Raw genomic sequence first — 10,754 nt, forward strand, 5'->3', positions numbered from 1 at the left:
TCACAAGACTAAAGAGACATTTCTCATGTAGCTGGTAGCATCACGAATTCTGAAAAATGGGCCAAATTCATGCTGTCTGTGACTCCACAGAGAGTTCTGGGATGCCAGCAAGGCACTTGGGATCTGAGCAGAGCCTTTCCCTTTAGAATTTTGGGGATCACTCCCCTCAAAAGGGCTGAAAAGATCTGTGTGCAAACAAGCCTTATGTCCCATAAACTAGAGGGCTGAAGCAAGCAGAGACTGTAGCTTGGCATTTGTTTACTTGCTAACTGCAGCTGCAGGTCTGGAAATGCACAGTGAGCCTCCAAGAACCCATCGCTCTACATCTTTTCTCCTCAAGGCTACTGCCCATTGTGGGCTCCCTACAGCAGTGAACAACTCCAGGTGCATCTGAGCTGGGAGGGCCAATCACAGAGGTCCCCCCAGCTGCCCCATGGCCAGAGTCCCTCCAAGTCCCCACTGATGCCATTTCCACAGATGAGCTCAGTGTGAACTCCCCGCTGCTCTGCTCCCTGCATCTGGAGCAGCTAAGCCACTGTTCATCCTTCCTGCTGCAGAGTAGCTTGGCCAGAAGCAACATGAATCCAAGGCAAACAAGAGAAGATCAGAGGCAGATTTATTCCTCTTTCCTCCTGAGAGCTGCAGGCACTTTTACAGACCAACAAGTGCCTTCTATTTCCACAAAGGTCAACTCAGAAGTGAGGCACTGGGATCATCTTTTCCCTCTTTCCAGTACTCTTCTGGGCTAGAGCACAGCAGCTGTTTAACAGTCCACTGTGACACAGCCTCACAGATTAGGGTAAGAGTGACCCTTGCCATTTGGGGTGAGAGAAGAACATCATGCATGGTGCTCAATGAGCACTTGACCTAGGAGAAAACTTGCATTACAGTCTCTCACACTAACACTATAGTCCCCCTCTTTTTTCAGTTCCAAGTCCCTTTTTTCAGCCATCAGCCTTAAGAAGCAGAAGTCTGGCATACATATGGCTGCAAACACTGATGGTGAGAAATAGGGGTCTGGCACTGTGGATTCCCCATCCCTGTCCCACCCACCTTCCCTGTGTAAGCCCGGATATGGGGCCTTTAGGATTCTTCCTTCCCTTTTCCTTCCTCAGACTGCTCTTCTTTCCCCACTGATGGCTCCTGTTGGGTTATCTTCACCTCGTTGACTCTGGCCTTCACCTCCTTCCCTGTCCGGGGAGCCACAATGCTTAAGATGCCATCGTGGGACAATGTGGCTCTCACCAGCAAGGGATCAACATCCAGAGGGAGTATGTAGGTCCTGGTGAACTCTCGGGAGATGAAGCCATGGCGGTCAGCCTTCTGCGGGTGCTGCCCCATCACTTCCAGCAGGTTGTCTACGGTGCGGACAGTGAGCTCATCTGGCAGGAAGTGACAGACATCCAGGAACACCTGGAATTTGTGGTCATTAAGGCTGATCTCAGAGGTGCCTCGATCCAGCTGCTTATTGATCCGAGGCCTGATGTAGTAGCCATGGTACAGGACAGGGGCTAAAATCTCGCATGGAGACACACCTGAAAATGAGACTCAGTGAGGAGTGTGGGGTTTCCAGGGGAAGGAGTTGGAGAAAGATGGTTGACAGCAGATAGGGGTAGGTGGCAGGATGGGGCTCGGACCTGGCAAACACCTTGGTTTTGCCACTACATCAGCACAATATGGATGGAGTCTCTTGTGGTTCCTACCTTTACATCGCTAAAACACACACAAAGCCAGATGTCTGCCAGCCCCTGCCTCCCACCACACAGCTGGCAGCTGCCAGCAAGCCAAGGGCTGGCATCCAGCTTTTGCATGTCTGCTGGGTGGACAGGGAAGGACTGGTAGGTGCACTGGGCACTTTGCAGTGCAAACCCCACAGCCAGGGATTGGCATGGAAAATGCTGATGCTGAAGAAACTGCCTTGAAGAACTAAAGGCCTTTTGTGTGCCATTGTCCAGGGGGCTTTCCTTGGAGCTTTTTGCCTTTTCATACTGTTGTGATGGTGCTGAATGGTTCTGCTGCTGCCCACATTCCTTCCCCTCTGCCAGCCACTGCCTGGCTTTGTGCTGAACACCCCAGCTCAGCTTTTCTCCACAGCCCCCGGCTGCAACCCCCCCCCTCTTCACCCCCCCGGAACATTTTGCTCCATGTTTGCACAGCATATGCATGAATGCCAGACCATTTGGGGCATGAGAGAGGGACAGGAGAGACAGCAGTAGGCATGGATGGAGGAAGTGAACCTGAAGAGAGACACCCTGGCTATTTTCTGGATATTGCCCCCTGATTTGACCTGGGTTTTTATGCTCAAAATTCATTGGCTCCAGATTCCCTAGCCTGCTCTGGAGCTCAATCTCCCCAGAGGGACTCCACCAGCCCTTCTGCACCAGAGGATAGAAAGGTGCCAGGGGGATCCCATTCTCTTTCTTACCTTCTCCAAAGTTCTGGTCGTAGATCTTGCTAGGGTTGGCAAACTCATACTCCGAACTCATGGGGTAGGCATGGGGTACAGTCCGTGCAGCCATGGCGTGTCTGGAAAGGGGACTTTCCAAGCACTCACTGACTCTGAGAGTGAAGGCTGCAGATTGCAAGGTTTTAATTGGGCAAATTCCACAGGGAGGAGTGTGTGATAAAAAGATGGACCAAAATAGCCACGCGCACAGGCCCCAGGATGCCTCGCCAGGGTGACGAGCAAAGCTTCTCACTGCATTCCAGCAGGGAGTGGAGGCACTGCCTGCAGTCAGGGACACCTCGGGAAAATCCTGCACCTCCTCCCAGCCTCTGAGATCCCCTCCTTGAGCAGGGGGTGCAGGAGGCAAACGGGCAGCCAAGTACAGCAGGGAGGCACAGAGGTGAACTGAGGGAGGCTGAATTAGGAGAAACCAGGACAGACACCAGCTTCTGCTGTCTGTGGTGCTCCCAAAGGCAACAGCCCACAAGAAGGCTCACTGCAAACAGATTCAAGGAGTCCCTGACACTGGTCCTGCTGGTCCTGAAGCACACCATGGGGATGGGGCAGTAGCAGTAGTTAATGCTGGCTGGTACTTGATCGGGTTAAGCAAAGTCACATGAAGTCACTATCACACCCATCACCCCACTGTGAGCTTAGGGCCCAATCAGCTTCTCCTGTGCCCTGCACAAAGGAGCTTGATTTTCCCAGAAGCTGAGCAGTCTGCTCAAGCTTTTTGTTCTTATGAGTAGTGAAGTCCTTCAGGCAGTCAAGCAGGGATAGACAGGATCCAAATCCCACTACTGACACCTCTACATCCTGAACCATGCTGTTGCAAGCTGGATGTTCCCTGGCCAGGGCTTTGTCACAATGTAATGAGACTTGGAGAAATGCTTGTGACAGAGATCACAAGTTAACCAAGGATCTGAGGCTGGCATAGATACAGTTTTATTGAATGAGGGGAGGGGGGGAGGGGGGAAGGAGGGGGAGTAGAGCCCAGTTAAGCTCCTTGCACCCTGAAACCAGAGATTTCCTTGAATCCATGTCGCTGCAGTATGATAGAGCAGGTGCACTGCTGTTGATGTAATGGGGAATTGGAGAAGATATTTATGGCCTGAGCTGTTGCACTGGGCAAATTCTGCTCTCTGTTCTTGCAGACAAGCTGAGAGGTAGAGGGTCAGACCCTTTTGCAAAGGACTGCTGGCGCTAGCAGTAAGAATGATGTGCTTCTGAGCCAGTAATTGTATTTAAGTTGCAAGCTCTGAGAGGCAGAGACTAGCTCTTGCCCTTTCAGGACAGTTGCTAGGCTGAACCCATTCTCATGATTTAGGTTCACAGGCAAGGCAGGAGTTCAAATAAATGTGTGAATTAAGACGTATTAGGAGCATAATTATAAGAAATCAGCTTACTGCAAGGGCACAAGCAGACAGAGGTAGCTTGCATCCCTGAGATGGCATGTTGCAGTGCAGCAGCATCATGAGGCCGTTCACATGCCCTGTTTATCTTTGCTCACAGTCCTCTGGAGTACTCTGAGGTCACAGAATGTTAGGTTCTTCTGCTCACTCCAGCAAAATGGTTTCTGTAGTGGGCAAAAGACGAGAGGTGTTGGGCTGAAACACTGTGGAGAAAGCCATCCTTCATTCGCACACACACAGAGTGAGCATGTACTAAGGCAATGAGGCATACCACACTGCCAGAGGTATCTCAGCAAAGATCTCCAGGGATCTTTCTTGCCCTCTGACTAAAGCAAGCCTGTGGCTTCCTTTGCCTTAGGCAGAGGCAGAGCTTTTCCTAGACTGGTGGGTTATATGGGGAGCTGAAGTCTCAGTGCTGGCAGTGGGAACAATGGCCCCTTGTCATTTTTCCTGTGAGCCAAAGATAGGAGCTACATTGATCCTGCTGGCATCCAAAGCAGCTGGGAACATCCGCCAAGCCTGCCTGGGACTCTGCAGATAAACAGCACGTGGGGAGCAGGGCGGGTGGCTGGGCAGTTTGGCTTCTTGCTGCCCCATTAGGCTCCTTTTCTTCTTCTCCCCTTCCCCCGCCTCCTCGGCAGCATGTTCAAATCCCCCAGACAGCTACTGGGCACCGCTGAAGGGACCAGCCCAGGAGTGGGACAATAAAATCCCTGACACCACTGTTCAATGGGCCTCGGGGGGGGGGGTGGGGGAAGGGGGGGAAGGCCAGGCCAGCTGCATGGGTATAAAGCTGTCCCGTGCTCCCGGCACAGCACTGCAGCACAGTCGTTTGCCAGCCTCCTCCAGCGCACTCCAATGGATATCACCATTCATAACCCCCTGATCCGCAGACCCCTGTTATCTTGGTTGGCACCGAGTCGTATCTTTGACCAGATTTTCGGAGAGCACCTGCAGGAGTCAGAGCTGCTCCCTGCTTCCCCCAGCCTCAGTCCCTTCCTGATGAGATCCCCCATTCTTCGGATGCCCAGTTGGCTAGAGACAGGACTCTCTGAGGTAATCTTCCCTTCTTAATGCTCTTTGTTACTGCTGTGTGCACATCCTGATGGGTCTGGAGCTGGCGAGCCAGAAAGCTGAGGGCTTAGAAGCTGCTTGTAGATGGTTATTAGGAAAAGGCTGGGGAAAAGGGTGCTGTGTTTGTGCCTCTGCTCCTTTGCATTAGACAAGAACCTCTGCATGCTCTGCTCATTTGTGACTGAGAGCAAGTATTGCAATAGGGTTCAGAATAGAGGCAAACTGAGCTGAGTGTGTGGCAAATGACTGTAAGAGCTGATGGAAGAAAGGAGGAAGCCTAATTTTCCTGTCTGCTGTTCAAAAGTTTCAGTCCCAATCCCACCCGAGAAGCGAATGGCACATGGGTAGTGGGCAGGGGTAGTAGAATCCTCATGTCAGGCCGTGTGGGACCTCATGGTTGCTGAGGAAAAAGGGGCCTATTTTAAAGAATCACTGCTGAGAAGAACAGCATTTTAAGATATAGGACCCAAAGGATCATGAAGGAGCAGCCTGCTTGATTCAGGGGCTAAGCCAAGAGGCACACAGTTCAAACAACCTTGCCTGTTCTGCAAGTCAACTGTCTTATTTACAAGCAGCTTGTAGAGCTATTCTAAGCCAAAGGAGTCAGAGAAAAGTATTTTCTTAATCTTTGCGTAATGTTTCCCTTAATTTAGTGACCTGGGTCTGGCTGTCCACTGTAGTAGCTGTAATAAGCACCACAGATAACAATGTCTGACTAGCTCAGTGGAGAAATCTTCACAAATAATCTAGAAGGAGGAGGAAGCACCTAGACTCCCAGGTCAAACTGCAGAAACCAGTAAGCACAGAGCTGGCACAGAGGCTGCCTCCACATCCCCGAGCAGACCTCCAGGAGGCTCACAATGCTCCCTGACCATGGGTGCAGCAGGAGGGAAGAAACAGCCACCTCATATAGCAAAGTTCCACAAATGTGTCCAAAACAGACAGAAAATGCAAATTCAACCTCAAGAAGCAGCAAAAAGCAGTATTATTTAGAGGTGTTATGGTGCAAAATGGAAGAGAAGAAGGTGGGATTAGCAGCAGGTGACTCAGTTTTGGCAGAAGTCCTGCTGCTCAGATAACAGAGGTGAGCAGTGAGGCAGTACTGCTTGCCAATGACACATTATTTTGGTTACTGAAGAGTGACAGTGCAGGGGAAGACCTGCAAGCCTTCAGATGAACTGCAGTCAGCTGCACAGTTAGGGTTTCTTTTGCTTGAAAGGCTTTGAAAAATCCAGCCACAGAAAATCGAAACCTCCAGGTATTCCTTAAAAAGAATTGGATGCAAAACCCATATGCCAACTAAAGAGTCAGTTTTAACAAAATCAGATTAAGAGAATCTCTTCCTCACTCCCAAGGGAAACATTTATCCTATGCGTTCAGGAGAAAGTATTCACATTTTAGATACAGTAGTGATGGGCATTAATGTAACAGGCCAGCAAGGGACAAAGCCAGGCAGATCAGAATCCCGGGATCAAATGAAGGTTGGACAGTGCATGTGTAGATGCCAGCTTGAGTCTCGAACCACTATATTCTGAGAGCCTTTTTAAGATGAAACCCTCACCTACTCTTTTCTGAAGTTACCTGCTTGTTTTGCAGATGCGACTGGAGAAGGACAAATTTTCTGTAAATCTTGATGTGAAGCATTTTTCCCCCGAGGAGCTAAAAGTGAAGGTGCTTGGGGACATGATAGAAATTCATGGGAAACACGAGGAGCGCCAGGTACTTCTACTTTAACTGTAAGACTGATAGTCAGTGTGAACTTCCTCATCTATGGTTAAACAAGAGGACTGCAAAACGATCCTCTCCAGTGCTCATCTCAAATACTTCTAATGCTTTTTATCAACCAATCCTAATGGAAGATGCTCTGTGCAACCCCTCAACTGCCCAGACTGGGCAACAACAGGGTGGAGATTTAATGCTGGTATTACAGGAACTGTGAACTAACTGGAAAATCATCTTTGAAATGGGCAATTCTGGACCTCCCTCTTTCTGGGAAGAGGCCAGGAATGCAGGGAGGCATTCAACAAGCTATCAACAAACTGTAATAATTAAACCACATAATGAATCAGTGCACTGCCCTGTTCTGTTACCACGAGGCTACTTCTTACTGGAAAAGGCCCATCTGTCAGTTTGCAATCCTTAAAGGTTGTGTTCATTCTGCTGTTAGTCATCCCACTGCTTTCTGGCTCTGGAGACCTGTGTGGCAACTGGGCAGACAGAAGTCAAAAACAATGTCCAAAACTGTACGTAGCAGGGTTAGCAAGTCCCATCTCCCTCTCACCTGCTGCCCCCCACTTCCTTGCCAGAAGGAAATGAATATGCATGATAAAGTAGCTACGTCACTGGGATTGTCAGCTCTAAGAGCTTCTGGGAGCACAGATCTGTCAGTCAGGAAATACAGCATTACTTGTTGCTGGTGGAAGCCTCTAATCCTGACACAGCTTCTGCAAATTCTTTTGGGTAAGAAAACAATCAAGCACTATAGCAGAGATCAGCTCCCTAGGAAGCTGTGTATTACTAGAGCTCTGGAGCCCCTCGGGAACAGGCGTGGCTGGCACTGCATGTAGGTCTAGCTGCTGCATCTTAGGAATGACAGCACACCACTGGGCAAGGAAGCCAGTCTCTATCTGGCACAAGAGCTGGAACATAAAGCCTCCTCCTGTAAACAGTGCAGGCACCTGCAGCCTAGGCAAGGCAGTGTCTCACTTTGGCCAGTCTTGGCTCTTTAAAAATGGCATCTCATAATAAAAACTCTTAACTTTCTGTAAAGTTTTCCTTTGAGAGCTGGAGCTTCCTAGTCTCAGACTTTATGCAAAGGGCCCATGGTTTAGGTGGAACTGAGTGAACGTTTCTAATCAGGGCTGTTCCTTCTCTTCTTTTGAAGGATGAGCATGGCTTTATTGCCAGGGAGTTCAACAGGAAATACAGGATTCCAGATGATGTGGACCCTCTGACCATAACCTCATCTCTCTCTCTGGATGGCGTCCTGACTGTGAGCGCACCAAGGAAACAAAGTGACGTCCCTGAGCGCACTATCCCTATCACCCGTGAAGAGAAGCCTGCCATTGCAGGAGCCCAGAGGAAGTAGGCCACTATTTAAAGTCACCCTGGGGGCCATTCAAGAGTACTTTTCATCAAATGCCAGATATACTGAATGGCTACTCTTATTATTTATGCTAAGTAAGTTCACTAACAAATAAAACGTGAATAAGCAGTTTGTATTTTCTTGTTTTGAGCACTGAGGACAAGGGAAGTGTTGGGACAAGAAAGCTGTGTAAGGTTGCTGGGCAGGGAAGCATACCTGGCATCATTCTTGCTCACGGCTTGAGTGGCAGGTGTGTCCAGGAGAGCTTGTGTTGGTGTTCAGAAACACTTTGCTAGCTTCACTTCATGTACTCCAGTGTTTTGCAAACACCTAATTGCATCAGCCTTTTCCTTCAGTGTTGCCAGAGGATTTCAGGGTGTTTCACAAGCAATAGAAAAGTTTCTCCAGTGGAGTTTAGACTGGTAAAACAACTTCATGACAATCGAAACCCATTCGAACTGTGGGTATTAGTTAACAACCGAATGGAAGACAACTATATCTTAAATCTCTAGAATGACTCATGTTATGGAGAAGTATCCAAGTGCTGCAACCAATTCAGAGCAGTTGCAGATGAAAACTGCATAGCTGTATTAAACACAGATATAACCAGAGGAGAAAAATATCCTGCTCTTATGGTACAAATCATGTCCATTTGAAACTATGTTGTCAGTGCCCTTCAAACAATGGACAGGATCTGACGTCTATGGTATTAATCTGATTTATGCTAATATTATTGAGTGGTACAAAACACTACTAAGTCCTTCTCAGGTGTCATCATCTGCTTAGCACCTCTCTTCAAAGGGATATGAGCATAAAGGAAAGTCTGTATTACTGGAATTGAATTTCTAAAATTCATCTCCAAAAAGAACAGAATGTCGTAGATCTGTTGCACATGTTCCTCATACCTGCTAGGACGAAAGTTATATGAGAAGGGATCAGTTTAAATCTCAAATGAACTGAGAAGACATCCTTCTTCCATGGCTTTAAGTGAGAAAAATAAAATGAGCACTCAGTGATGTGGGGTCATTGTCAATTACCCCAAATCCCACCTAATTGCCAAGGTCTAGTGTCTCCTATTAGCTGGTTCTAATAAGCTCTTCCCGTTAAGGTGTTAGTTAGGCTTGACTGACAAGGCACACAGCGACTGTGTCACCTCTGCACACGAAACAAACAACAGAAACGCACATATGTTACAAACAATACAGCTAACAATACAGCTTACAAAGCAGGAAGAACATTTTTCACATGATGGTACATTTGGCTTTAATGTGTGACAGGTCTTTTTGATTGAAGGATATCCTTGTAGCACTGCTAGCAAACAGGCCTCCTGTTTTTCTGAAGGCATAATGTGCAGATTCTCTCCACCTCTGTTGCTTTTCGTGCATCCTTCTTATTCCTTCTCTGAGTGCTGGACACAAGCAAAGAAAATGCTGCCATATGGAGGCCTGTAGTCTCTTGTGTAACAGGATTGAACAGTTGGGCTGAATGAAGGAGGTTCCATCTCATGGTGGTGGCCTGGAAACCAATGAGGTTCTTGTTCAAATCCTAGAAGAATAAACACAAAAAAACTTGAGGAAGTGCAAAAGAGTAAGAACATATCCAGACAGTGCAAGAGAGGGAGATCTTTTCTACAGAGCAGGGTTTTGTTAGGCTCAAACTCAGGACCAAGAAATGGGAATTTTGAGTGAAAGCTCATTGGGGATAAATGTGATGAGGTTATCTAGACAAGAACACTTGAAATGGAAACACCACTCCCTGAATGACTTGAAATACCTGTTCTGTGGTGGCACAGGAGCACAACTCAACAATGAGAACACGACAGAAAACAATTCTGTCATCTCTAAGCACAAATGTCATTCAGAAGCTCCTCTTTAGCTGCACTAGAGATCTAACAGACTATGTTTCTGTTCTGTGCACATACTGTTTATTCTCTGATACTCTCCCATGTTGTAGTCTGAATAGTATGTTGTTTCAAAGCAGTGAGTATACTGGAAAGAAAAATTCACATTTAGTATGGCTAAATATAAGTAAAAAACGTGAAGATTTTATATCCAACAGGAAGACCAAAGTATCTGCAATTGCACTGCTACTTTCAAATCAGTCTAACCAAAGATCACAAAGCTTCAGTGATGACATTTTTGATTCACCCTCTGAACAGCAAAGGACAGAGAGCTGGACTGGGGCCACTGGTACAAGGAATAAGAATAAGTTTAAACAAAAAAGCATTCCTCACATCTTTATACCTGTAGTGGAACTGTTGTAGGGCACTCACCAGAGAAAAGAGTGCTGACTGTTGCCTTTCTCCATTTTTAAAAAACAGTAGAAAAGACTAGGAGCAGGGCTGCAGAAAGGGAAGCTACTCTTGAGAGACTTACCTCTGATGTATTCGTAGCTGGGGATGGAAAGGATAATGCCCTGTGCACATGACAAATTAAGTGACCAGTGATCAGCTCAACTGAGATTTGCTATATCCACAATAAGGAAAAGTACAAGGACATACCTGGGAAGGAAGTGGATTGGGCTGTACAGTTCTCTGGATCTCGTATTGTTCTTCATTCCAGTCTTCCATAAGGGCTTTCTCTGAGTAATCATTTTCATTGGTGGTGCACCTCCAGCCATGCTGGGAAAATTTAGAAGTGCAGTCCCAGTCCATCCACAGTTCCCTGTGGCCAGTAGCATGCATTAAGGAGCCATGGAGGGAGTTGTACTGACAGATCTTGGACATGTTCTGGCAATA

The 10,754-nt window shown here is 47.6% G+C and overlaps 3 protein-coding genes across 4 annotated transcripts; 1 reads left to right on the forward strand and 2 right to left on the reverse strand.

Moving 5' to 3' along the window:
• Positions 1-628: 628 nt before the first annotated feature.
• Positions 629-9,253, reverse strand: HSPB2 (heat shock protein family B (small) member 2). Of its 2 annotated transcripts, XM_033005556.1 has the most exons (3): positions 8,234-9,253; positions 3,853-4,022; positions 629-1,535 (listed from the first exon to the last, which is right to left on the reverse strand). In XM_033005556.1, exons 2-3 carry the CDS (start codon positions 3,884-3,886, stop codon positions 1,084-1,086), a joined length of 486 nt encoding a protein of 161 aa, XP_032861447.1. In that variant the 5' UTR covers positions 3,887-4,022; positions 8,234-9,253; the 3' UTR covers positions 629-1,083. The 2 variants fall into 2 exon arrangements, with proteins under 2 accessions (XP_032861447.1, XP_009966237.1); XM_009967935.2 differs by lacking the exons at positions 3,853-4,022; positions 8,234-9,253 and adding an exon at positions 2,426-2,830.
• Positions 4,482-8,146, forward strand: CRYAB (crystallin alpha B). The gene is made up of 3 exons (XM_009966666.3): positions 4,482-4,914; positions 6,529-6,651; positions 7,817-8,146. The coding sequence occupies exons 1-3, from the start codon at positions 4,588-4,590 to the stop codon at positions 8,018-8,020; spliced, it is 654 nt and encodes a 217-aa protein (XP_009964968.2). The 5' UTR covers positions 4,482-4,587; the 3' UTR covers positions 8,021-8,146.
• Position 9,254: 1 nt separating the features above from the next.
• On the reverse strand, positions 9,255-10,748 carry CUNH11orf1 (chromosome unknown C11orf1 homolog). Its single transcript, XM_009966667.3, is given in 4 exon segments — positions 9,255-9,447; positions 9,450-9,562; positions 9,939-10,005; positions 10,518-10,748. Coding segments are annotated over 4 exon segments (594 nt in total). The 5' UTR covers positions 10,743-10,748; the 3' UTR covers positions 9,255-9,258.
• Positions 10,749-10,754: the final 6 nt, after the last annotated feature.

The sequence above is a fragment of the Tyto alba genome, unplaced genomic scaffold, assembly GCF_018691265.1.
Source record: "Tyto alba isolate M040663 unplaced genomic scaffold, T.alba_DEE_v4.0 Super-Scaffold_32, whole genome shotgun sequence".
Lineage (NCBI taxonomy): Eukaryota > Metazoa > Chordata > Aves > Strigiformes > Tytonidae > Tyto > Tyto alba.